This window comes from Saimiri boliviensis, chromosome 5 (genome assembly GCF_048565385.1).
Source record: "Saimiri boliviensis isolate mSaiBol1 chromosome 5, mSaiBol1.pri, whole genome shotgun sequence".
Lineage (NCBI taxonomy): Eukaryota > Metazoa > Chordata > Mammalia > Primates > Cebidae > Saimiri > Saimiri boliviensis.
Genome location: NC_133453.1, coordinates 11,138,217 through 11,165,470, shown reverse-complemented (window position 1 = coordinate 11,165,470; position 27,254 = coordinate 11,138,217). Strand labels below are relative to the sequence as shown.

Below are 27,254 nucleotides of genomic sequence, written 5' to 3'. Positions count from 1 at the left end.
CAGAATTCTAATTTCCAGGTGTTGAGAGAGGGACCTGTTGGGAGGTGGTTGGATTGTGGGGGCAGTTTCTCCCATGCTGTTCTCATTGACAGTGAGTGAATTCTCACAAGATATGATGGTTTTGTAAATGACAATTTTCCCTGTGCTCTCTCTCTATCCTGCTGCCTTATGAAGAAGATACTTGCTTCTCCTTTGCCTTCTGCCATGATTGTAAGTTTCCTGAGGCCTCCCAAGCCATGCAGAACTGTGAGCCAATTAAACCTCTTTCCTTTATAAATTACCCAGTCTCAGCCAGGTGCAATGCCTCATGCCTGTAATCCCAGCACTTTGGGAGGCCAAGTTGGGCAGATCACGTGAGGTCGGGAGTTTGAGACCATCCTGACCAACACGGAGAAACCCCGTCTCTACTGAAAATACAAAATTAGCTGGGCATGGTGGCATGTGCCTGTAATCCCAGCTGCTTGGGAGGCTGAGGCAGGAGAATCTCTTGAACCCGGGAGGCAGAGGTTGTGGTGGTGAGCTGAGATCATGTCACTGCACTCCAGTCTGGGTAAAAAGAGCAAAATTCTGTCTCAAAAAAAAAAAAAAAAATACCCAGTCTGAGGTACTCCTTTATAGCAGTATGAAAACAAATTAATACATCTAGCTTTTAGCAACTTTCTTGTTTCTTGTAATTTCCAATTTTAAAACAACAACAACAAAAAACACCTAAATTGATAGTGTTTATTTTTGAGGTGGGATCTTAATTTGTTTCTATAGCTCTGCAAGCTCCCCTGTAATTCACATTTTGTTAATTTCTTGTCCAATCTTCATGTTTTTGCTTTATTTAGGTGTTTGTGCGCTGTTAAGAAATTTGGGATAGTCTCCCTGTTATCTCTGAGATACTCTTCCAGACTGATTCGATCTGACCTTGTGTTCCACGTGCCTGCTGTGGCCTTATAGCCCCTCTGGGCAGGCTGGACCAGGGCAGCTCACTCTAAATATCCCATTTGCTCGGTCATAAACTGGGAGAACCACATTTTTTCACAGTTCCTATTTTAGCTGAGACCAAATTGTTGTTTGTCTGATCTACAGTTTGAAGGCTCTGTTTTTATTCTTATCAATTTTTTTGGAGGACACCGTTAATTATATTATCCTTTTCCCCACGTATTGTGAACCAAGTGGCCGTAGAGGCAAAGTGTGTTTCTGTGTTCTCTCTTCTCTGCCCCTGGCCTGTGAGAGCCTCTCCTTATGCCAATACCCCACTGCCATAGTGATGGCAGCTTTCCAAGAATTCTTGACAGCTGATGGAGCAAAATCTCTTCCTCTCCCTTCAAAATGTCTGAAACTCTGGGTTCCCAAGTTAGCCTGTCAGAATCTTGGCATTTTGTGTGGAATTGCCCTGACTCTATAGACAAATTTGAAGAGAACCAACATATATAACATATTATGCCTTCCATTCTTATGAATATGGCTTATGTAAATTATTAACTTAGAAATACTTTCTATTAAAATATATTTTTCTCTCTGAAGGTTTTGTACTTCTGCTAGATTTCTTCATAGATATTGGATCTCTTTGTGCTCTTATTAATGATAGTAGTCCTCCCTTATCCACAGTTTCACTTTCTGAGGTTTCAGTTACTCATAGTCAACCACGGTCCAAAAACATTACAGGGAAAATTCCAGAAATAAACAATTCATGAGTTTTAACTTACTTCCTGTCCTGAGGAGAGTGATGAAATCTCATGCTTTCCCTCTCCATCTCCCCCAGGATGCAAACTATCCCTTTTTCCAGCGTATCTGCAATGTAGACACTGCCAACCCATGAATCACTGAGTAGCCATCATGGTAATCCGATCGACTGTCATGTTATGACACTGCTTGTGTTCAGGGAACGCTTATTTTAGTCAATAATGGCCCCAAAGCACAATAGGACTGATGCTGGCATCTCAGACATACCAAAGAGAAGCCGTCAAGTGCTTCCTTTAAGTGAAAATGTGAAATTTCCTGAAAAAAAACAAAATCATATGCTAAGGTTGCTAGTATCTACAGTATAATATTTTGAAAGAGAGAAAGAGACCACATTTACATAACTTTTACTACAGTATATGTTATCATTGTTCTATCTATTATTAAATATTGTTTTTAATCTAATTGTGCCTAATTTAGTTATAGATAGGGGAAAACATAGTATATACGGAGTTTGGTACCATCTGCAATTTCAGGCATCCATTGGGGATCTTGGAAGCATCCCTTGCGGATAAAAGGGAACTAGTGTTCTAAATTCTCTCCTACATTTAAATTTGTGTAGGTGACCCATGTTCTGATCTGTTATATTTTTTATTCTAGTTTCAATACTGAAATGTTTTAGTTGCTGGGATTTACTAGGTAGTGTTGTGTAACCTGTCTTGCTGGGATTCAATTGAGAGACACTAAATGAATAGATAGATTTAACAAGAACTTACATTTAAAAAACTTCTGAGTGATCCTAGCTGGAAACATGGCAGATCTCTGCACTTATCTATAATTCTTTGCTCTTGGGTCCTTATTGGGTCACTTTAGTGCTAGGCATTTTTAAATTGTATTTGTCAACAGAAATTCATTTTCCTTTTACATTTTCTAGTTATTTCCTAATGGCATAAGGGAAATCTATTTATTTTAGTTTGCTGATCTTGTGCATAGGAGACTTTCTAAGTGGTCTTCTCCCTCCCATTGTCTTGTATTTTTTCCAGAGAAATAATTACATCTTCGAAATAGCAGCTTTGTCTGCTCTTTTGCAGAATTTATACCTGTAAGTTTTTCTTTTTTCTTACTTTTTTCTTTCTTTTCCCCTTAGTACATTAGGCAGAATTGCCAGTGTAATACCGAATAGTAACAAGAAAAATGAGCATTTTAGTTTTGTTCCTGCATTCAGGGGAATTCTTACAATGTTTATCTTGAGACTTTCTGAAAGATGCCTCTTTTCAAGTTAAGATATTTTCTGCAAGCTCTGGTTTACTAAAAGTTATTTCTTTTAATCAAGACCATGTATAGGATATTTATCAAAATGCTTGCTAAACAGTCTTTGAGATGATCATCTCATTTTACTTTTATTAATTTTGTTGTTAATTTTTCCAAAGTAAAGCATACATAGAGAGATTAAAATATAAAACAGTCAACAAGGCCTTAAAAAACAGAGTAGTAGCTTTTTTGGCCAGCTTCCCAAACTCTGTCCAGTTTCCCATAGGGATTATCTTTAACCTTTCAGCTCTTCCTTCTGTATCTACTTCTGTAATTTGAAATGATATGCTGATACAGCTCTTTGTAAATTTTCAAGTTTCACACATTAATCTGTTCACATCACAGGGCAGATGATGAAGACTTCTCCCATGACAATCCTTTTCATTCTCCATCCATTTTCGTAATACATCACAGTTAGAGGTTCATCTTTAATCAGCATTATAATTATGGTGACTATTTAAATGTTGTTCATAACCAAGTCGTATATTATATTACGATCACATTTCCTTTCTTGTGCAACATCCCTCCCAAAAGTAACTATTGTCCTCTTACATAGTTGCTTGGATTTTGTGTGCCCTCATTATGAATTCTTCCCAAGCACCCTGCAGAATTCTAAAATTCTTCTTAAGACAGTGAAGCACATTGTGTAATTTATCAATTCCATTTTGTTTTCTTGGGGAAGCCCTTCTGGAGTTATCCATTCTCCTGATCCAATGAGTTCTGGCTAGTTTCAGCTTCCAAGACTGACCTTCTGAAGCTTGACATCTCTCCTGTGTTGGGTCTTGTTTTGTGGATTACATGTATGCTTCTTTCCTGCTTTACTATCTCATTTCAGTTTACCACATTATCCAGGAACCTTCTGACTGAGAGTTCATAGAAGGTATATATATTAAGATCATTCATATCTGGAAAAAAAATTATTCTTAATCCTCACAACTGTATGACAATTTGGTAAGTCTAAATGTATACTTTGGAAATTAATTTGGTTCACTGTCTGGCAGTTTCCAGCATTGCTAATAAGAGGTCAGATGCCATTCTGATTCTTGATTCTTTCTTTCTTTTTTTAAAAATTAATTTATTTAACTTTAGGTGCATACTGTATCTGGCATTTCTCCCCATGTTATCCCTCCCTGTCCTCCCCTCCCTCCCCATCCCCTGCTGTCTCTCCCCGCCACCCCCAACTGCCCCCAGTGTGTGATGCTCCTCTCCCTGAGTCCACGTGTTCTCATTGTTCAACACCCACCTGTGAATGAGAACATGTGGTGTTTGGCTTTTTGCTCTTGTGTCAGTTTGCTGAGAATGATGGCTTCCAGATTCATCCAAGTCCCTACAAGGGACACAAATTCATCATTTTTAATGTCTGCATACTATTCCTGGGGCGTATGTCATTCTATGTCACCTGTTTTGCCTCTCTGAAACTTTCTGGCTCTTCTCTTTAATCCCTTGATTCTAAAATCTCATGAAGGTTTGCCTTGGCGTGGGTGTTGTGCTCAATTCTCCAGAGCCCTTTCAAATGGAGACCAATTTATTTCAATTCTCATTATTTTGCTTGTGATATTTGCTTATTTTCTCCCTTCTGCTTTATCTCTCTCTTTTATGTTTTGGAATTCCTGTTAGTTGGATATTAGGTTTTCTAGATTGATCTTCTTAGAGGCTTCTTGTTTTTCTTTTTTCTTGACAATCTTGTATGTCTTCTTCTTCTGAATCTACCTTCTATGACATTTTCTCAGGACCTTCATTTTTCTAGTGACTTAAAAATTTCTGCCGTCATATTTTTAACTTCCAAAAGCCCTTTAAAAAAGTTGTGTCTCTGGCTCAAGCCTGTAATCCCAGCACTTTGGGAGGCTGAGGCGGGTGGATCACGAGGTCGAGAGATCAAGACCATCCTGGTCAACATGGTGAAACCCCGTCTCTACTAAAAATACAAAAAATTAGCTGGGCATGGTGGTGTGTGCCTGTAATCCCAGCTACTCAGGAGGCTGAGGCAGGAGAATTGCCTGAACCCAGGAGGTGGAGGTTGCAGTGAGCCGAGATCGCGCCATTGCACTCCAGCCTGGGTAACAAAAGTGAAACTCTGTCTCAAAAAGAAAAAAAAAAAAAAAGTTGTGTCTCTCTTATAGCACCTTGTTGTTGTCATTTCAAGAAATCTAATATTTTAGAAATACATCTGTTTTTTTCCCAGTTTCTTTCCCAGCTCCTGCTCCATTATTTGCTTGTTCTGAAATAATTCATCACATGTCCATTGGGTGTCCATTCACATGTAGGAACGAGACACTAAAAGTCTGATTAGGAGCACTGTGTAAGGAATGCCTCTCCCTGACTGTGCTGCATTTTGATTTTCACCTTCCAATTTATCTTCTGAAGGAGCAGTGCCTCTAATTCCTGACCACTTCCAGAGTTCAAAAACATACATGGGCTTACTCCTTGTCAGCATTTTCTCTACAAGTAATGAGGCATTTTATTCTTTCATTCTGTGAAATTAGCTGCCATGTATCCACCCATCTTCTGAAATGTTTTGTTATCTCTTACCGGATGTCCTTTTGTCTCCTGTTCCCTGGTTCTTGCCACTCTTCTGCCTGTAACTCTCTATTGTCATGGGATTTCATAGGGAACAAAGATGAATGCAGGTGTGTTTAACCTGCCAGGCTTAACCAAATACCTAGATTGATTCTCTACTGTGATCTGTCCTGGTGTGGTAGGGGTTAGAACTGAAGCCTAAGCACTGCCATCTTATAGAGCAGCCACTTGGACCCTGGGCAGAGGTGTCATTCTCAGAACTACTAATGTACGTCAGTTTTCAGAAGCGTTAAGAGTAAAAATTTCCATGGCTAACCCACTTCCCTTGCAACAAACCAGACTTTAGCTTATCTACAGACAGCTTGCCTTGCATACCCTGTGCCACCCTAAACAAGAAAAGGATGTGGTTTTGCAGCTTAATGCCTTGCTCCCCCTGAGCTCAGGGCCATGGATTGGAGAGACATGAGTCCTCCATGGCTGCTGGCAATAAAGACCCTGCAATTTGGCATACTTTTGTCTTGGTGTTGATTTTCTGCTCGCTCCGGTGCTACATCTGGAGGCCCCAGCGAGATCTTTCTCCATCCATCACCATATAAAAGCCATCTCAGAGCCTCAGTTGCCCCTGCCCTAGGGATCCCTAGGGGAGGCACCCCCTGAGATGTTCCAGGGCCCCAGGGTTCACGCCCCGTGGCGACTGTATAAATGTACTGCTGATGTTCACTCAAAATTATTCAGGGCCCTGGGAACCTCCGGAGGTTAAGTCTGTTCTGGAATCTGGGGACCAGTTCATTGGTATCCGTAGCCCAAGCCAGGGCACTGGACATGGTCACTGCAACTCTGACCCCAGCAAGCTTCCCGAGACTGAAGCTCTGGCATCTGGTAGCTGGTATAGTGTGTATCAGAGTTCAGTTGTTTTCCATAACCTCTATGTGTGTGTGAGAATGAATATGTATATATGTCGTCCCACGGCCAGTAGGCTACAGGGCTTGTGAGGGCCTTCACCCACGTTTTCACAGGAGCGTCGTAAGGTATAACAGTGATTCATCTCAGAACCAAAAATTCTGAGGTGACTGGGCCTGGGGTTTACACGGGTACACCTTAGCCAAGACATCCTGAAATATCCCTCCAGGAACATGGCTAGGCAGGCATCAGACTGGTCTCCCATCAGGGGTGCACCTGTCCTTTGTCTGTCAATCCTATATGTGGTTCTGTCTGTTTCATAGACTCACCAGTTTTGTTAAACTTTTGTTGGCTGTTACCCAATGGTTCAGATCTGCTTCCCTTAAGGTAGAAAACATTCTACAGTGGCTGATGGACCACTGGCTGCAGGGGACCTTGACTGAGTTCATGCCCCTGGAAATAACTCTGTTCTCTTTCCTTTTCCTATTTCTTTTCTATCATGAGGCCTCACTCTTCCTTTCCTAATTCCTCCCCTTTTTCATGTCTAAGAGAAAATTCTGCCCCAGGCAACTTGGGTGTAATTTTTCTCTGGTTTAGGAAATCAAACCTTAAATAAGAAACTACCAGCCCTCTTCACCTGTTTAGGGTGAAAAAAGAGTAATTGTCTCTTCTGTCAAAAGAGAGAAGAGAGGAGAGAGGACAAGAACAAGAGAGGAGACAGAGAGTGAGGAGACAGAGAGACAGAGAGAGAGGAGAGGAGAGAAAAGGAGAGAGAGAGCGAGAAGAGAGAGAAATAGGGAGAGAGAAATTTAATGCTTTTTAGGGTCCCTATGTCAAGGCTACCAAAAACCACAGGGGCAGGAAACTCATAGCCAGCCTAGCAGCTGTGAGCTCAGGGTGGCTGCAAACTCAAGGCAGCTGTGAGCTCAGTTTTAAACTGACACCAAAAGTGTTGTTTTATTTTTTCCTTTCTCTACTGACCGCCAGCCCCACCTGGCTTTCAGGTAGGCCACACCACCTTAGGGTGCAGTAATTGCATCCAGAATACGACTCAAGAAAACTTTCTGCCTTCCTTTACTGCAAGTGGCCTGTTAGCAGAGTAGTTAAGGTATAGGGCCTGCAACTGCAAAGTTGCTAATTCAGATCCTCAGTGGAGCCAGTCTTAAATCTAGAAGGAAACTTCTTGGGAAAATTCAAAAGCTGAAAGCTATAGAACTTTATGTTCAGTATAATTCATCTTGGTTAGAATTGGCTCTCTCTACAGCAGAACTTTTCCACCGAAATTGGTTTAAAACAAAGAAACAAAAGCCTAGTTAAAACCGGTTCCCGAGAATAACCAAATGGGGTCATCTAGCTCCTGGCGCTTCACCCCCCTCCAATGCATGATGGCCAATTTCAAAATGGGGTTTTCAGGACAATATGGGGAAAAGTTAAAACTGGAAAAGCTCTGCACATTGTGTGAACTAAAGTGGCCATCGTTTGGAGTGGGGTAGCCAGACACGGTAACCTACAATCCAAAATTCACCCAAGCAGTATGGAACATTGTGATGGGTCCCCCAGGGCACCCTGACTAATACCTGTACATTGATCAGTGGCTGAATCTGGTCCGATGCCCCCCACCATGTTTAATCAAATATATACAAAAGGTCCTGGAGGACTAAGAGTTGCCCCCACCTTACCCTAGGACTTCTAGGCAAGAACCTCAACACCCCACCCTGGACAGCACCAGTGGCCAGCCCTTGTCCCCACTGCATACCTGCAACGGGGCCCCACACCCAGCCGGGATTCTTCCCCTCCGAGAGGCACCCGCAGTGGAAGACAGTAGCCAGGCTTACCCATTCTTTGTCCACATTCCCTTTTCCTCAAGTAACTAGTAAAATTGGAAGGCTCAGCACCCTCCATTCTCTAAAAAGCTTCGGACACTCACAGGACTCCTGGAGCGCGTTCTGCAGACTCACCGCCCCACGTGGGATGACTGTCAGCAGTTATTTCTCATTCTGTTTACCACCGAAGAGAAAAGCAGAATTAAATAAAAGGCCCTTAAGGCCATTATAGGTTTGGTGAAATATATAATAGAGGAAAACCGAGACCGGATTAAAGATATTTTTCCCTCTACCTGACCCCAATGGGACCCCAGCACCTCGGGGGTCACCAGGCTCTGAATGCTTTTCACTGGTATCTTTTAGCAGGGGTTAAGGGGGCAGCTAGGAGGCCCACACCTGGGCCCATTCTAATATATTGGTAACACCCCCCATGGGTACCGAGGAAAAAAACTATCCAGACCACATGCCTAAAGAATATTAGTTTAAGATAATATTACTCAACCATTTCCTTTATATAATCCTGCATGTAGTTGGAGCTATACTAATTCATTTAGTGCTGATTTATAAAATCCTACTATGTAATCATATAGTAGCTTATAGTGGAAGAAATGCCTAGAGCAGTCACAGAACAGAAGCAGTACATGGGAAAACAGCCAGACCAGGACAAGAACCAAAAATCCACGTGGTGGTGTCCCTGCCTGAAAGGGCATATGCTCTATGGCTGGCTTGGAGCAAGTGCCTCTCCTCCTGATAAAGGAGTTGTAGTACTTTGCATTCAGTTCCTGTGAAAAGTAGGCCTCAGGCCTGAGATTCTGAAAGTAACCGAGGGAGAAGTTTCTATTTTCTAATAAATGCATTTTAGGCCATGAATGTTCACCTCTGTGCCACTTTGGTAACATTTGGCCTTTATAATGAATAATGTTTTCATTGGAGTTTCTTAGCCATTTGTTATTTTGATTTCCTGGTTAACCTAACAAAGTGTTTGGAAGCAGCTTTTAAAAATTCTCAGTGGAATGAGTCGGGGAAGTCATCCACTGTTCTTTGGTTGTTTACTCTGATCCTGTCACATTGTGCTTAGAAATGTGTTTTTTAGGATTTTCATTTGTTAGAGTCTATTGCTTCTTTTGTGGCCTAGTGCATAGTCTTTTCTGAGGCTTTGCCATATTTGAAAGGCAATATAATGTAATGAATAAGGGTGTAGCAATTAATGCCAAATGGAAGAGAGGGCAGGACAGGGGAAGATCAACACTAGAACTAAAGATACTTGTGGATGTTTCCTTATAATAGAATGATTTATATTCCTTTAGGTATATATCCAGTAATAGGTTTGCTGGGTCAAATGGTATTTCTACCTTTAGGTCTTTGAGGAATTGCTACACTGTCTTCAACAATGGTTAAACTTACCCTCCCATCAACAGTGTAAAAGCTTTCTTTTTCTCTGTAACCTTGCCAGCATCTATTGTTTTTTGATGTTTTAATAACAGCCATTGTGACTGGTGTGAGATGGTATCTGATTATGGTTTTGATTTGCATTTCTCTAATGATCAGTGATGTTGAGTGTTTTTTCATATGATTGTTGGCTACATACATGTCTTCTTTTAAGAAGTGTCTGTTGATGTCCTTTGCCTACTTTTTAATGGCTTTTTTATAATTGTAAATTTGTTTAAGTTCCTTGTAGATTCTGGATATTAGACTTTTTTCAGATGGATAGACTGCAAAATTTTTCTCCCATTCACTATGTTGTCTTTTCCCTCTGCTAATAGTTTCTTTAGTTTAATTGAATCCTATTTGGAAACTTGTGCTTTTGTTGCAATTGCTTTAGGTGTTTTTGTCATGAAATCTTTGCCTATGAATATATCCTGAATGGTATTGCCTAGATTTTCTTCTAGGGTTTTTTATAGTTTTGGGTTTTACATTTAAGTCTTTAATCCATCTTGAGTTAATTTTTGTATATGGTATAATGAAGAAGTCCAGTTTAAATTTTCTCCATATGGCTAGCCAGCACTCTAAGCACCATTTATTAAATAGGGAGTCCTTTCTCTGTTGCTTGCTTTTGTCAGGTTTGTTGAAGATCAGATGGTTGTAGGTGTGTGGTCTTATTTCTGAGTTCTCTATTCTTTTCTTTGGTCTGTGTATATGTTCCTGTACCAGTACCATGCTGTTTTGGTTACTGTAGCCTTATGGTATAATCTGAAGTAGGTATCGTGATGTCTCAAGCTTTTTTCTTTCAGCTTAAGATTGACTTGACTGCAAAAATTTTTTCCCATTCTGTTGGTTGCCGATTCACTCTACTGACTGTTTCTTTTGCCGTGCAGAAGCTGTGGAGTTTGATTAGGTCCCATTTGCCATGTGTGTACCTATGCAACAATCTTGCATGTTCATCACATGTACCCCAAAACCTAAAATGCAATTAAAAAAAAAAAAGATTGACTTGGCTATTTGGGCTCTTTTTTGGTTCCATATGAATTTTAAAATAGTTTTTCCTAATTCTGTGAAGAATGTCCATGGCAGTTTAATGGGAATAGCATTGAATCTGTAAATTAGTTTGGGCAATATGGCCATTTTCTTGATATTGATTCTTTCTATCTATGAGCATGGTGTGTTTCTCCATTAGTTTGTGTCCTCTCTGATTTCTTTGAGCAATGGTTTGTAGTTCTTGAAGAGGTCCTTCACTTCCCTTGTTAGCTATATTCCGAGGTATTTTATTCTCTTTGTAGCAATTGTGAATGGGAGTTCATTCATGATTTGGCGCTCTACTTGCCTGTTGTTGGTGTATAGGAATGCTAGCAGTCCTTGCACATTGATTTTATATCCTGAGACTTGGTTGAAACTGCTTATCAGCTTAAGAAGCTTTTGGGCTGAGACAATGGGGTTTTCTAGATATAGGATCATGTCATTTGCAAACAAAGATAATTTGACTTCCTATTTGAATACCTTTTATTATTTTCTTTTGCCTGATTCCCCTGGCCAGAACTTCCCATACTATGTTGAATAGGAGTGGTGAGATAAAACAGAAAAAGAAAACTTCAGGCCAATATCTTTGATAAACATTGATGCAAAAATACTCAATAAAATACTGGCAAACTGAACTCAGCAGCATACGTTTTTGTTTTGTACTGGATTTCAAGGAGTATGCTTCCAGCCTTTGCTCATTCAGTATGATATTAGCTATAGGTTTGTCATTTATGGCTCCTATTATTTAGAGATATGTTCCTTCAATATCTAGTTTATTGAGAGATTTTAACATGAAGAGATGTTGAATTTTTTCAAAGGCCTTTTCTGCATCTATTGAGATAATCTTGTGATTTTTGTCTTTAGTTCTGTTTATGTGATGAATCACATGCATTGATTAGTGTATGTTGATACAACTTTGCGTCATGGGGGTGAAAACATATATCCACACAAAGACTTGCATGCAAATGTAATAACATTATACTAACAGTTATAGTAATGTTATAGTTAACTTTCACAAAATCTATCTTACACTGTTTCCAAAAGACCATTTTATAGCAACATGTAAGGGTTCCAGTTTTTCCACATCTTTGCTAAAACTTGTTATTTCATGTGTTTGTAGCCATTTCAGTGAATGCATATTAGTATTTTGTTGTGGCTTGAATTTGCTTTTCTCTAATGACTAATGATACTGAGCATGTCTTCATGTGTTTATTATCTTCCATGTGTCTTTTAGAGAAATATCTATTCAAATCATTTGCCCATTTTTAAGTTATGTTATCTTATTGAGTTGTCAGAATTCTTTACATATCTGAATACAAGTAGTTTATTGAAAATAAAATTAGCTAGTATTTTCTCCAAGTGTGGCTTGTCTTTTCTTTTTCTTAATAGTATACTTGAAACAAAAGATTTCAATTTTGTTAAATTTCAGTTTATCAATTTATTCTTTTAGGGATCACGCTTTTGATGTTGTAGCTAGCTCTTTGTTTAACCTAAAGTCACAAATATTTTTTACTTTGTTTTCTTCCAAAAGTCTTATCATTTTCACTTTTTTAGAAGATGACTATATAATTTGGAGAACCCAGTGAAAAATAAAATGGAGGAATCCTTGTTCACAAATTAGTAAGGATTTCAGAACAGTAAAAGCAAAGCACTAAACTAAGCACAGAGTCTTTTGTGACTGCACAGGATGCATGCTCATGAAGCCAGCGCTGCTCTTACATTTAGATCCATGATCCATTTTGAGTTGATTCATGTATATGATGTGAGGTAGGGGTCTACATTCATATTTTTGCATGTATCTATGCAATTGTACTTGTAGTATTTGTTGAAAAGACTATCTTTTACTCCTTTAATTGCCTTGGCACTTTTGTTCAAAATCAATTGCCAAAATCACAGGGTTTATTTCTGCACTCTCAATTCTGTTTCACTGATCTTTATATAGCTTTCTGCCAGTACTGAAATTGTGTTGATTCATGTAGCTTTATAATAAATGTTGAAACAAGAAAGTATAAATCTTCCAACTGTTTTCTTCTTTTTAGAGATTGTTTTGGCTATTCTGGATTCTTTGCAATTCCATATAAATTTTAGGATCAACTTCTCAATTTTTTCAAAAAAGCCATTTGAGATCTTGATAGGACTCACATTGAGTCTATAGGTCAATTTGGAAAAAATTACCAGGTTAAATATATTGAGTCTTCCAATCCACAAATATGAGTATCTCTATTTATTTAGATTATTCATTTCTCTCAGTAATGTTTTCTCACTTTCAGCATATGTCTTGCATTCTGTTTGTTCAATTCATTCCTAAATGTTTTATTATTTTGCCTACCTTTAATTTTGAATTTGAAAACTCAACTTTTAAATTTCTAAGTTTACTAGTTGGTTGTTTTATACAAACAATATCATTGAATAAGTTATGAAGGTATTAAATATACTTATTCTAGGCCAGGCATGGTGGGTCATGCCTGTAATACCAGCATTTTGGGATGCCGAGGCAGGTGGATCACTTGATGCCAGGAGTTTGAGACCAGCCTGGCCAACATGGTGAAACCCTGTCTCTACTAAAAGTGCAAAAATTAGCCAGGCATGGTGGCACAGAGCTATAATTCCAGCTACTAGAGAGTCTGAGGCAGAATTGCTTGAATCCAGGGGCAGAGGTTGCAATGAGCCGAGATCAAGCCATGGCACTCCAGCCTGGGTAACAGAGAGAGACTCCATCTCAAAAATAAAAGAAAATTAAATAAATACTCTAAAGTTTTTTTCTATTTATTTATTATTTTTCTCTGATGTTACCAAAAAATGATAAAAAGAAAGATCAGAAGGGACCTGATTAGAACCCGGAAACTGTCCACTAAGCCAGTGTTAACATCTGGGGTGTAGTGGTTTCATGCCTTCCCTAACATTTATTTTGAATTTATACACAAATGAAAGACTTTTTTAGTTTAATTCATATAAAAAGGGGATCATAATATATTAATTGGAACATGGTGTTTTCATTAAACAACAAAACAATTGCCTTCAACCCAAATTACTATAATTAAATAGCCATGTACTATTTCAACAGTGTACATTTATGAGAATGCACTCAACCATTCAGCCAAATGGACAGTTATGTTATTTTCAGGTTTAAGCGTATGTGATTTTTTTGTTTGTTTTTTGCTACTAAAAACAATTCTGCGATAAATACTTTTGTGTTTGTGAGCATCTAATCAACAAACATTTATTGAACATGTTGTATATATCAGGTACTCAAGAAAAATCCGTGGACAAAACAAACTCCACTGCCCTTACAGCATACATATTTTTGGGAGAAGAGAGACAGTGAAAAAGATGATAAACAATAAACAAACAAATGCATAATTTATTTAATATGTTAGGGATTGATAAAGGAATGGGAAAAAGAAATAGAGGCAGATAAGGGGCTTGGGAGTCTGGGGGCAGGCTGGAGGATTGTGGTTGTAATTTTAGATAGGTTGGTCAAAGCAAGCCTCATTGAGGAGGTGGTAGTGAATCAAGGATCAAAAAGAGACAAGGAAATTAGTTCACTGCATAGATACATGTATCTATGCTAAGCAGAAGAAGTAGCCAGTATCAATTCCGTAAGGCTAGAGCATGTCTGGTTAGTCAAGAAACAACAAAGTGGTGAGTGTGGCCAGACAGAAGCAATAAAGGGGAGAGGAGAGAAGGTTGGATCATTTCAGACCCTTTAAATAGTGTAAGGATCTGGCTTTCACTCTTAAAGAAATGGGGAGCACTGTTACTAAGAAGTCAGGTAATGTCAAGAAAAAAAGAAGACTTAAATAAAAAGAAATGGGGAGCATTGAAAGTTCTGCATTTCCTGTTTCTAGAAGACACAGGTTTATCTTTTCATTTCCATAGTATAGATTTCAGAAGTGGATCTGCTGTAATGTATCTTAAAATTTAGCAGATATTGCCAAATCTTTTCTGAGAAGGCTATAGTAATTCATGCTCACACCAGCCATGAGTATCTGTTTCTCTGAATCTTCTCTCATCTGGCATAGCATTACTAATGGAATTGTGTTTGCCAATCTAATGGGTGAGAAATGGTTTCTCATTCATGTTTTAGTTTTAATGTATTCATATGTTTATTGGACACTTTAATTTTCTTTTCTTTAAGCTGCCTGTCTCACAGGTTCATTTTGGAGGGTTTTTTTTATCATTTTTTTATTAATAGACTTTAGTCTTTGCCTATTAATATCAGATATATTAACCCTTTGCCATATGCATTGAAATGTTTTTCTGCAGTCTTTCATATCTGTATTGCTTTTTAAAAACATTTAAATCTATTAAGAGAAAATTTCCTTTAACTACTCTTGTCTCAAATTGTTCTTGACTGACTCAGATATTTGTTCTTTCATTTAAATACTTACATTATTTTATCCAGTGTTTAAAAAACAAAACAAAACAAAAAAAAACAAAAAAAAACCAAAACAAAACAGAGTCTCACTGTTACCCAGCCTGGAGTGCAGCAGTGTGACCTCGGCTCACTGTAATCTCAACCTCACCAGCTGAAGTGATCCTCCTGCCTCAGCCACTCTCATAGCTAGATCTATAGGTGCACATCACAACAGCCAGCTAATTTTTGTGTTTTTTTTTTTGTAGAGACAGCATTGTGTCATGTTACCCAGGCTGGTCTTGAACTCCTGAACTCGAGGGGTCAGCCTCCCAGAGTGCTGAGATTACAGGCATTCGCCACCACACTTGGCCTTTATTCAGTTTTAATGGGGTTTCTGGTTGTAAATACACCATACTTACATAATAATTTCAGAAAAATTGATGTTTTAAAATTACTCCTTTTTTTCTTGAATTGGGGACATTTTATATCTCCATTTATTTGGAACTTATTTAATTTCCTTCAATAAACCTTTTGTAGTTTTCTTTATACGGGTCTTATACCTTTAAGACACACACACATATATATGTATATATGTACGTATTTACTATTGAGTCTGCATATTATTTTTTTTAACTTACGTTGTTCCAAATAAGAACTATAAGTTATCCATATGTATTTTTTATTCATACTCTTTGGTGTATTAGTTCTTTCTCACACTGTTATAAAGAACTACATGAGACTGGGTAATTTATAAAGAAAAGAGGTTTAATTCACTCACAGTTCCACAAGTTTAACAGGAATCATGATTGAGAGGTCTCAGGAAACTTAAAATTATGGTGGAGAGTGAAGGGGAAGCAGGCACCTCTTCACAAGTCAGAGCAAGAGAGAGTGAGAGAGAGAGAGAGCAAGGAAGGAAATGCCACACATTTAAATAATCAGATCTCTCTTGTGAGAACTCACTATCACGAGAACAGTATAGGGGAAATCTGCCCCCATGATCCAGTCATCTCCCATCAGGTGCCTCTCCAACATGTGAGGATTACAATTTGCCATGAGATTTGGGTGGGGACACAGCACCTAACCATATCATTTGGCAAATTAATTTTCTACTTTTCATGAATTTTATTAGGTCTTTAGTTTTTCTATGTATGTAATTGTAGAACATATAATAGTGTACCCTATTTTAGTATTTATACTAATTGTTTTATTTTTGTAGCCTATCGCATTAGGTAAAGCTTCCAAAATATGCATATGTGTATGTGAAATATATATATATATATATATATATATATATATATATATATTTGTACACATACCTGCACACATGCACATATATATGTGTATATATGTATAATGGTGGAAATGGTAGACATTCTGATATTGTTTTCTATTTAAATAACTTCATCATTCATATTTACTATAACATTTGCTGATATTAGAGAGTTCATGTTATGTTAGTTTTTATTTCACATAGAGTTTAGCTGTTAAGACTTACCAAATTCTCTGTTAAAACCATTTGTGAATATATTTAAATACCTCTCCTTTCATTTATTGATGTAAAATTATAGAGATTTTCTAATATTGAACTATTTTTTCTCTTATTTAATCTCATTGTCATTATTTTTCTCTTTCTTTTTGTTTCTAAATATTCTGTAGCTACAAGTTTTATTTCATCTTTTACCCAACACAGTGTGCTTTGTTTTCTAAAATCTTAAGAAATTTATTTTCATTATACAATCTGTTTCACTTCTATTGATTGTAACTTGCTGAGACTTTTGTGGCCAAGATTATGCTAAATATTGATAATGTGATCCTCTGTTTTTAAGTCACAATATTAAATAATAAATCCTTCTTATTAATTTATGTAGAACCTGTATACTTTGTCAATTTTTGATACATGGAAAGAGTAAAAAACTAGGGATGAATTGTTTTGCGATGCTCACAAAACATTTTTCCCATTATTTGTTTCTTGAATTTTGAGTTGACATTAATGGGAACTGTTCTGCTTTTTGTTTTACTTAAAGTTGCATACGATAAGTTGCATATTTTTCATTTCAACATATTTTGTGTCACTGTGTGTTCAGTTGGATTCTCTCTTTGATTCCAAACAGTATCAATATCAACAATATTGACGATGCCTTTTCAATATCATTAATATTGCCTTTCAGTATCATTTTTTCATGCATATTCAGAGTTATAATTTTTCAATCTTTTTTCTGTTTTGCCTTTTACAATTCACTGTTTTTCTTGTTTTATCTATCTAAAAATGCAAACTATGTTTGCTCTTTATTTTTATTTTCAGTGTTTCATAGGTTTTATAATGTCTGATTTTACTTAATCAGTAGTTACCTTCAACTTTTCAAATTCATTGTTTAATCTGTATTTCTGTAATTGTTACAGTTGAATCTGAAACCATATTGTTCCACTATATTGTTTCCATACTTAAAACAAATTTCTTAACTCAGTTTTTCATCACCATCCCTGCTCAACATTCTAAGTTTGTTGATATAATTTGAAGCTTTAATTTAAATAGTTACTATTTGGAATTTTCCCCCATCTCCCACAATATCTCTGTTTCTCCTGGGGTAACTTTTTTCTCTTTCTCTTTTTTTTATACTATTCTTTCTTTCTAATATTGAAGTATTTCCTCAAGTGTCTATTGATCTGTGGTTATTTGTTTCTACATAAGAGAAGGCTTTGGAAATCAACCAATGTGATTTAGTGTACCTATGCAACAATCTTGCATGTTCATCACATGTACCCCAAAACCTAAAATGTAATAAAAAAATAAATAAAATAAAAAAATAAAGAAAGAAAAACATATTAATATCTCATTAATGCATCTGATAAAATTTAACATCTGTTCATGATAAAATTCCCAGCATATTGGAAATAGGAACTTAGCAAATTAGAAATAGGTAGGAAAATCATATGAATATCTTGGTAGATGCATTTGATAAAATTCAGCATATGTTCATGATAAAATTCTCAGCAAATTAGAAATAGGTAGAAATGCAAAACACAGTGGCTAACAGCTGTGATCCCAACTCTTTGAGAGGCCAAGGTGGGAGGATCACTTGAAGCCAGGTATTCAAGACCAGCCTAGGCCACAAAGCAAGACCCTATGTCTGCAAAATATAAAAATAACATAAAAAATTAACTGGACATAGTGACATGCATCTGTAGTGCTAGCTATTGAGGAAGCTGAGGTGGAACTATTACTTGAGCCCAGGAGTGTGAGGCTGTCATGAGCTATGATGCACTCCATCCTGGACAGCAGAGTGAAATCTTCAAAGAAGGAAGGGAAGAGATGGGAAGGAAAGGGAAGACAAGGGGAGAGTAAGGGAGGGGAGGGAAAAGAGAAGAGAAAGGGGAAGGAAGAGAGGAGGGAAAGGGGAGGGAAGGGGAAGGGGAGGAGAAGGGGAGGGGAGAAGAGGGGAAGAGAAGAGAGAGAGGAAGGGAAGAGAAGGAAGATAGGAAGGAAGGGAGGGAGGAAGGAAGGAAGGAAGAGAGAGAAAGAAAGGAAGAAAGAAAGAAAAAGAGGAGAGAGAGAAAGAAAAGAAAGGGAAAGAGCTAAGAATATGTGTAAAGATGTAACAAACATCATATTTAGTGCTTTTCTAGTTGCTCTTTCCTTAAAATTGGAAATAAGGCAAGGGAGTCGTCTCTCACTTCTTTTCTTCAAGATTGTATTTAAACTCCTGACCAGTGAAATAAGATCCAAAAAAAGAAATAATTGTTATTTGGGGATAAAAAGAGTGAATCTGTTTTTATTCATTGATGACATGATTATTTTCTTTAAAATATAAAGGAAATCTGTAAATACTTTACTAGAACTAGTGCATGACCCTAGCAATGCCATAAATATATGGTTAATATTTTTCAAACCGATTATATTTTCATACAATGGTAGGAATTTGAAAAGCAATATTATTTAAAGTAGCACCAGAGAGAATAAAATAGGAATCATTTTAATGAAAGTTGTGCTTATTTTTATGCTGAAAGCTATTAACACAGCTGGGTAAAATTAATCTAAATAAATGGAGAAATATATGATGCTAACAGATTGCAAGCCAATATTGTTGTCAGCTCCCCCATATTTATCTATAGTTTCAATTCAAACCCAAGAAAAATCCAGAAAGCTTTTCTTGCAGAAATTGACAAGTTGATTTGAAAGGTATGTGGCAAATCAAAGAATCTGGGAAGTCCAAGACAAGCTTTTCTAATTGACTTCAAGACTTTCTTTAAGCCATGATATTTAAGACAAAATCGTATCAGCATAAGGGTAGACAAACAGATCAGTGCTATGGCATGAGAAGTACAGATATAAACCCATGCTTATATTGTAAATTGCTTTTTGAATATTTTCATGACCTTAGAGTGGCAAATTCTTCGTAGATAGTACACTGAAGTCATTAATCGTAAAATAAATAAATAAATAAATAAATAAATAAATTGGACTTCATCAAAATTAAAGATTTCTTCCCATCAAAAGACATAATTAAGAAAATAAAAGGGAAACTACAGACTGAGGGGAAAATATTTACAATACACAAATCAGACAATATACTTCTATCCGTAATCTATTAAAAAAAACTCCTACCCATTAATAAATAAAAGAAAATTTAGTAATATAAATGGGCCAAACATTTGAACATTTTTCACCAAAAAAATGAATAAATTGCCAGTAAACACATGGAACTGTGCTTGACATAATTTCATCATTAAAGAAATACAAATTAAAACTAAAATGAGATATCACATTGTGCACACTTGAATAGCTAAAACTCGAAAAGTAGTCTTTGAAAAACAGTTTGGCAGGTTCTGGAATGGTTAAATGTACTCTTACACAATGACCCAGTAATTCCACTCCTACATAGTTACCCAAGAGAAATGCAAACATCTTCCACAAAAAGACTTGCACAAGAGTGGCAGTTTTATTTATACTAGTCTCAAACTGGAATCCACTCCAATGTCCATCAACAGAAAAATGAGTAAGCAGATTGTGGTAGATTCACACAGTGGAATACCACTCAACAATAAAAATGAACAAACTACTGTTCAATACAGTAATATGGATAATAAGCAAAAGAAGGCAGACACAAAAACATGTATATATTTCACCCATTTATATGAAATCCAACAGCAGACAGTATTAACATATGACAGAAGAAATGACAGCAGTGGTTGCCCCTCAGAGGTTACCTGGCTGCAGGTGGTCGGTATGCAGATTGACAGGCTGTGTATGCATTGCTTTGTTCATTTTTCAAATAACAAATCAGTTTTTAGCTGTGTGTCTCCCTTCAAATCTCCACTGTTTATTCCAAATTCTGTAGGGCACCAAGATTGTTTTCCTAACCCCGGGAGCATCCCCTACCTACTATTGATTGCAACTAGCACTTTTCTGACCACTTTCTGTCTTCAAGATCTTATTTGAAATCTCTTATGTGCTCACTGTCCTCCACCATTCTCTTGTCGTTGTGAATCTAATTCCTTTGTTAACATTTTACTGATCTTTAACCAGAAACCTCTTTTTTTTTTTACAGGAATTCAACATAATAATGTGACATTATTTTGTCCTGCTTCGTGTTGCCTACTGGGAAGTGCCAATAATTCTCTTCTGGTTGGATAAAAAAAGCTCCTAAGTTTTCATAACATTTAGGAATACTGAGATGTTGATTAAAACATTATCAAAGCAATAACATGATCAACTAAGAGCTGAAATTAGAGACTCAGCTTTAAAATTGCTTTAACAGGAAACAGCAGCAATTTCTGAAATTCAGATGCCTAAAATGATTAACTGTATATATAACAATAGTATAGACAAATTTATATTAACACAAAGCAGAACCAAATGTTCCAGGAGGTGTCACTGATATTCTCATGAAATTCTCAATAATGTGGTATTGTTAGCATTATTAAACCACACTGTATTATTTATGAATTAATTTTATGATACATGATGGTATTTCCTTCTTAAAGCTATAGACTAGAGAGGGACATCTTATTTTTATTTCATCAGATTTCTTTTCTCTCAGTTGTTAAGATACATTTTCAAGGTTAGATTTTATTTAGATTCATCTTACAATCTCCACAAACATCTCAGAATCTTGATGACCATTTTCACATGGTGTCCTTTTTTCCTAGGATGTTCATGGAAGACCAGGATGTAGATGAGGGGCTTCTCTATGACACTCTATTCAAGCACTTCAAAAGATATAAGCTGGAGATTTCAAATGCAATAAAAAAGACATTTCCATTCCTTGAGGGCCTCCATGATCGTGAACTCATTACAGATAAAATGTTTGAAGTAAGTAAAGTTTATTATGTCACAACCTGGCAGATATGCTTTCATATTTTTTAAGCATTTCTGTAAGTGCTCCTGTAAAGTAGAAAAAAGAGGATAATCAGAGATCACTGGAGATGGTCCTGCTCCCAGCTGAGGGAATGGTGTTCCATGGTGCTCTCTGGAGTTGGGGTGAATGGCTCTGGAGAAACTAGAACAGAAACAGGTATTCTCCATAAATGCACAATGTTTTATAGAATTCATACACTATAACATAAACTAAAATTTAAAAATAATTTTGATGAGTTTGTTTACTGAAATAGTAATTGACAGAGCATTTTATTTCAATTAACATCAATTTAAAATACCTAGATCTGAGACCATTAAAACCCACAGGGAACTGGTATCTAAAGTGGACAAATTTGGGAATAGATGCTTGTTATTCTTTCTCCAACACGTTTGTTTTCTTTCTCTCTTTTCTTTTTCTTTTCTTTTTTTTTTTTTTTTTTTTTTTGGTGCATTTCTGGGGTCTTGGAATATGGGTAAATTCCACCCATAGGCCCTGTTGGAGATACAGAGCAGTGAGTCTTCTCTGGCTATGAATAAACTTCCTCCGTGGCCAAGTTCACAGCAAGAGATGAATGGTACCTGGTTTCCTTGAGCCCTTCAGGCCAGATCAGTCTTGGGGGAAGAGCAGGGGTTGTCCAGTCAACAGAACAGCCACTCATTGATTGCCTGCTACATCTATCCCAAAAATGTATCAGTCAGGCTGTTAAAGGACATTGAGCTCACTGTTATCCTTCAAAATTGTTCCTTTTTGTATCTAATGTAAATCAGTATGAGGAGATCAGACTCATCAGTGGATATTTTTTAAGAGTAAGGATGTACTTTTTTCATTACTGGCTATTGAAATACATAAAAGTTAGAAAACTTTACATGCGAATGTACCTCTGAAGATAAATTGAAATTCAGTGACCATAAAATTTCTTTCTATGGCTCTTCTGTAACTTAAAAATGTGTATTTGTATTTTCTCCATTCGCTATTTTTAAAGGATTCTCAAGATTCTTGTAGAAACCTGGTTCCCATACAAAAAGTGGTGTACAATGTTCTGAGTGAACTGGAGAAGACATTTAACCTGTCAGTTCTGGAAGCGCTGTTCAGCAATGTCAACATGCATGAATACCCCGATTTAATTCACATTTATGAAAGCTTCAAAAATGGTAATTAGGTTCATTATCTACCTTCTGAGTTCCCGGGCCAACTTTTTCAGTAAGCTTATGTTGAGCTCCTACCATGTGTAACACATTGTGTTGGACAAGTAGGGATACAGTAGTTAACACAACAGACGTGTCACGAGCCTTCTCAAAGCTCATGGTATTTGGCTATGGCAAAACATACTCATGGAGGTGGGCATAACTAGCCACATAGACTCACAGGACATCCAGAGCCGTACTGGTATCAGATTTACTTAGAAGATAAGAAACACAGGACCCCAATGGGGCAGCATCAGTTGCGTCTTCTCTTTAGTGGGCATCCTTGCAGTGGTCTACACAGCAGTCCAGCAAATTGACTACTATCTGCCTTGAGTGACAGCTTAGCTGTGGTGCAGGATCCACTTTTACTTAGCACCACATGCCTGCAGGAGTCTGTATCTCTTGTAACAACTCCATAGTCATAGCTTTCAGGGTGCCACAGGGACAACCTGAGTTACAAGAGTTATCAATTAAAGGAAGAACACAATCATTCCTTCCTCACAGGTATTTGTAGTTCATGTGTAGTTCCAGCCAAACAGTCATGGGTCATTTCTAAGCCCAGGGTTTGCCCAGTAACAGCAGGAAAAGTCTACCTTTATTAGGTTTCCAGAATAATCAGCAAGAAAATTAACCTTGGGTCTATTTTGCCTTTAGTGAAGGATAGATGGTTTTGATAACCCTTTACACACAAGGGGAAAAAGAAACATTAATCAAATAATCACAAAACTGATTGTTCTCACATGGACGATTTTTTGGTGCTATACCAAACTAAAAGTTTGATTCTTGGCTTTTTCCTGAGAAGGCATAATTTATACTATTATAGTGGTACACAGTAAAGAAGATGCCCTCTATTGTATTTTACTTGCCAGGAAAACTTGTATTCCCCTCACAGATTGATCTCAACTAAGTTCCCCAAACAAGAGATAGAGACATTACTAGAAAAATGCACCCAGAAGAGGTTGGATGCTATGGGAATTGGAATATAAGTGTGAAAGCATGTTTGCAAAGCAGGACAAACTGGATTTGGTAAAATCTGAGTGTGAGAAGCAGTACAGGAGGAGGCTTAAGAGAGATAATTGGAAGATATTGAATGGTCTGGAATCCAGAGCTAAGGAATTTCAAGTCTATTTACTAGGCAATAAAGAAATACTACAGATTTATAAACAAGAAAAAAGTTTAAGCTGTTATATATGGTATGGTTTATTGATTTGTGTCAATACTAACATTATCTAGATTTAAAATAAAATAATTTTTGTCACAAGTCGGAAAGTGAATAAAATGAAATCAAATACCTAGGTATGAATTTCAAGTCAATGTTATGTTTGTAGCCAGGATGGTCCAGGCTGTAGGGATGAGGGAATGGTGCTACCTTCACTGCCTACATTCTCAGAGGCTCTGTTCCTCTCCATGGACTTCGGGGATCCCTCTTCCTATCCTCAGTGCCCACAACTCATGTGTTAGTTTCTGGCACTCCTTATGCTTGGGTAACCTGCACTGAGGCTCACTGTTGCCTGCCTGGGGCAGCACTGGGCACTGCTCCACCCAGCGTAGCAGCCCACCCACCCTCAGGGAGATACTGCTGATTCTCAGACCCTGAAGACCATACAAGCTGCCCCTGTGTCCTCTGTAATGTTTATTTGGGAACTATTCATCCTCTCTGACCCAATTAAGCCAACATTCTCCTGTTTTCTAGCCCCATTTTTAGCTGTTGGGGTTTTCTCTTTAATTTATTTATGTTTTTGAAGATAGGGTCTCATTCTGTTGTCCAGACTGGATGGCAGGCTAGTGAGCTATCTCTGCTCACTACAACCTTGACTTCCTGGGCTCAAGCAGTCCTCCCACTTCAGCCTTCCAAGTAACAGGGACCACATGTGCACACAACCACATCTGGCTACTTTTGCTAATTTTTTTCAGACATAAGACCTTGCTATGTGGTCCAGGCTGGTCTCAAAATCCTAAGCTCAGGTGATGCTCCTGCATCGGCCTCCCACAATTTTCTGATTACAAGTGTGAGCCATTGCACCTGACCAGTTTTCTCTTTTACAATGGAGTCTCTCTAGGACCTGAGACCATCTTTCCAGGAAATCCCTTGGTTTCTTCCTTACACTTGATATATGCCTACCCTGCCATCTAACAATTTTGGGGGTAACAAAACTTACAATGTTTCCATTTCTCCTTTATCCTTAAGTCTTGAGTGTTCCTTTTCTGTGTAGGACACATAAAAGCTCATTATTGAGGTTATCCCTTCGCTGTCCCAGAAGATGATGGGAGAAGTTTAAGTCATGTGTAACCCTCTGAGCTCTCAGTTACCCAAAGGTTGGAAATTCCTAAAAGCCAGTTTCCTGATGTTGGCCCTGGTTCTCACAGATCTTTAATTGCTTTCTTCTCTCTCCTGCTCTTCAGCAATCCAAGGCATGTTATGTTTCCAAGAAAGTGATGGAAAAGAAAACAGAGAGAGGCCTGACATCCAACTAAGTCTTAAACGAGGTAAAAATGACAGAATAGAAACTGTTTTTTTATCTGCTGAGAGGAAAAGGAGATGAGGGAGGGCCCAAGGTTCTGAGGGGAGACTGTGAATCAGGGACGACACACAGAAGGACCTTGGAGAAGTCAAGGAGGGAGTTACATGAGCTCCTAACCAGATGTAGGGTCCTGGAGAAGTGACCACGACAAGACATCATTGGCTTAATAACCATGAGGGAATCAGAGCCAAGTGTGTCAGTAGGCCAGACTTACAGATGCCTACTACCTAGAAGTAATTGTGATCTAGAAAGGTCCCTGTAGGAGGTCAGTATGAAGCTTTGAAGTGTTAAGAACCACAGCCCATGGCCCATGGTCAACATCAAAGAGGAGAGCCTTAGGGGAAGAAAAGCTCCTGTTGTATCTGTACCCTCACAATCTCAACACTTCTGACACCAAACATGTGGAGGATCTCCCCACACCAAGCAGTTCTCCAATTCTCTGCAGATTTGTGAGCCCCATCCTTAGAGGCTTTCCAAAGGTTACCTTAACATAAACTCAGGGTTGGTTGAGAGGAGCTTGTTATGAATAACAGGAAGTGCTCTTTTCACTTTTATTACTTGCTATATAAGTAATAAAAGTAAAAAGATGTTTCAAGGGTTTTAGTAGCTCTGGACAGGAGCAAGGGATGAAGACTCAAATATATATTTCTTATGATATCACAGGAGACAATTGTTGATGGCAGAAGAGGGGACCAATTTAAATGTGGGGATGCTGATCAAGAGCAGGAATAGTCAAAGAGAAAGGCAGTCATGTAGAGGGACTCAGAGGGGAAGTGGTGCAGATGTGGATTGGATATAGAACTTAGAGAGAGAAGGAAGGAGGGGAAATGAAAGACAGAGTGAATAAGGCATAAAGGACAACAAAAATAACCATGTTATTAACAGCTCACTTTGATTAAATTGTCTATTCCATGGCACTTGTGAGTTGAATGTTCCTGACTGCCATGAGATTTGTATTCCTTATTGTCCATTTTGCACCCAAGAAACTGAAATCTGGACAGACCACTTATGAAGTTTGCCTAGGGTCAAATGAGCAAGGAAGAACCACCACCCCCCATCCTGACCCACCAACCAAGCATTCTAAGCTAGAGCCTTGTTCTCTGTGATACCCAGGAAATCTAATAAAAAAGGCAGAAACATAAAACAAAAATGGGAAAATTGATGCAGACAGAAAGATGCAGAAAAAAAAATAATACCATGACTAGAGGAAGTGGTGGCAAGTCAGACGTGGAATCCTCATGGAAAGGCCAACCAGCCTGGGTTCAATGTGAGCTTGGAGGTTCGGGCATGGGTGCCAGCTGGAGTATCTATAAATAAGGAAACTGCTGATTTTATATAGAGCTTTAGGAAACATAGTGCAGGCACTACAGACCTTCAGAAACAGGAGTATTTATGAATAGATTAGCATTTAGCCATCAGTGCAGGTTTTCTGGAGGGGGCTGCTGCTGATTGGCTGGCCTTCAGATGTGTAGAGCTGCCACTGATGGGCTAGCTCTCAGAACTGTGGTTAATGATGTAAGCAGTCAAGGGCCAATCAGGACAAGCTGAAACAGTTATTTCTTCCGATTTTTGAAGAGCGTTAGTGTTTTCTGGAATGATAAGAGCTTTTTTGTTTTTTGTTTTTTTTCTTTTTTACTCTCAGGCCTGCAAACAGAAAAATAAAAGGAGAGAAAAGGAGGATGAGGTGCAAATCCTGGGGAGAGCATGGCTCTGTTATGTGTCAGGTGTGATTATTGGAGTAGGTATTTTTTTTTCCAGAGAGGACTTCATTTTAGCCCAGAATATTGGTGTGCAGCATGACAGCACTGGGAACTCTTCTCTGGTCACTGTCTAGAGGTCAACCAGTGAACATGGGTAACCTCTAGAAGCTGAAAAGGCAAGGAAATAGGTTGTCCTCTCCAGACCCCGAAAAGGAATAAAGGCCTACTTACATCATGAGTTTAGACAGTGAGACCTGTGTCACACTTCTCACTGACATAACTGGAAGATAAGAAAATACAATAAAAATGAAATAATTGTCTTGTTTTCATTAGTATCTGTTTAACTAGATCACCAAATGACTAAAGAAGGAGAATTAGAAGAGCTTGCTTCTAGCTTGCTAATGATGTGATGTACCAAATAATTATAACTTTAACATAATCAAAACAGAAACAGAGTTCTCA

At 37.8% G+C, this 27,254-nt stretch overlaps 1 protein-coding gene across 6 annotated transcripts in view; it reads left to right on the top strand.

Annotated features, from left to right (window-relative positions):
• The window catches only part of SP140L (SP140 nuclear body protein like), a 61,093-nt gene that overhangs the window by 2,849 nt on the left and 30,990 nt on the right, over positions 1 to 27,254 (top strand). For 4 of the 6 annotated variants that reach the window (XM_074398905.1, XM_074398909.1, XM_074398908.1 and 1 more), the window contains 3 exons: positions 21,178 to 21,340; positions 22,369 to 22,537; positions 24,974 to 25,057. In XM_074398905.1, the coding sequence (XP_074255006.1) occupies positions 21,178 to 21,340; positions 22,369 to 22,537; positions 24,974 to 25,057 (416 nt within the window). Of the gene's footprint in view, positions 1 to 18,467; positions 21,090 to 21,177; positions 21,341 to 22,368; positions 22,538 to 24,973; positions 25,058 to 27,254 lie in introns of those variants that run through there. The other 2 variants (XM_074398907.1, XM_074398906.1) reach the window with 2 other exon arrangements.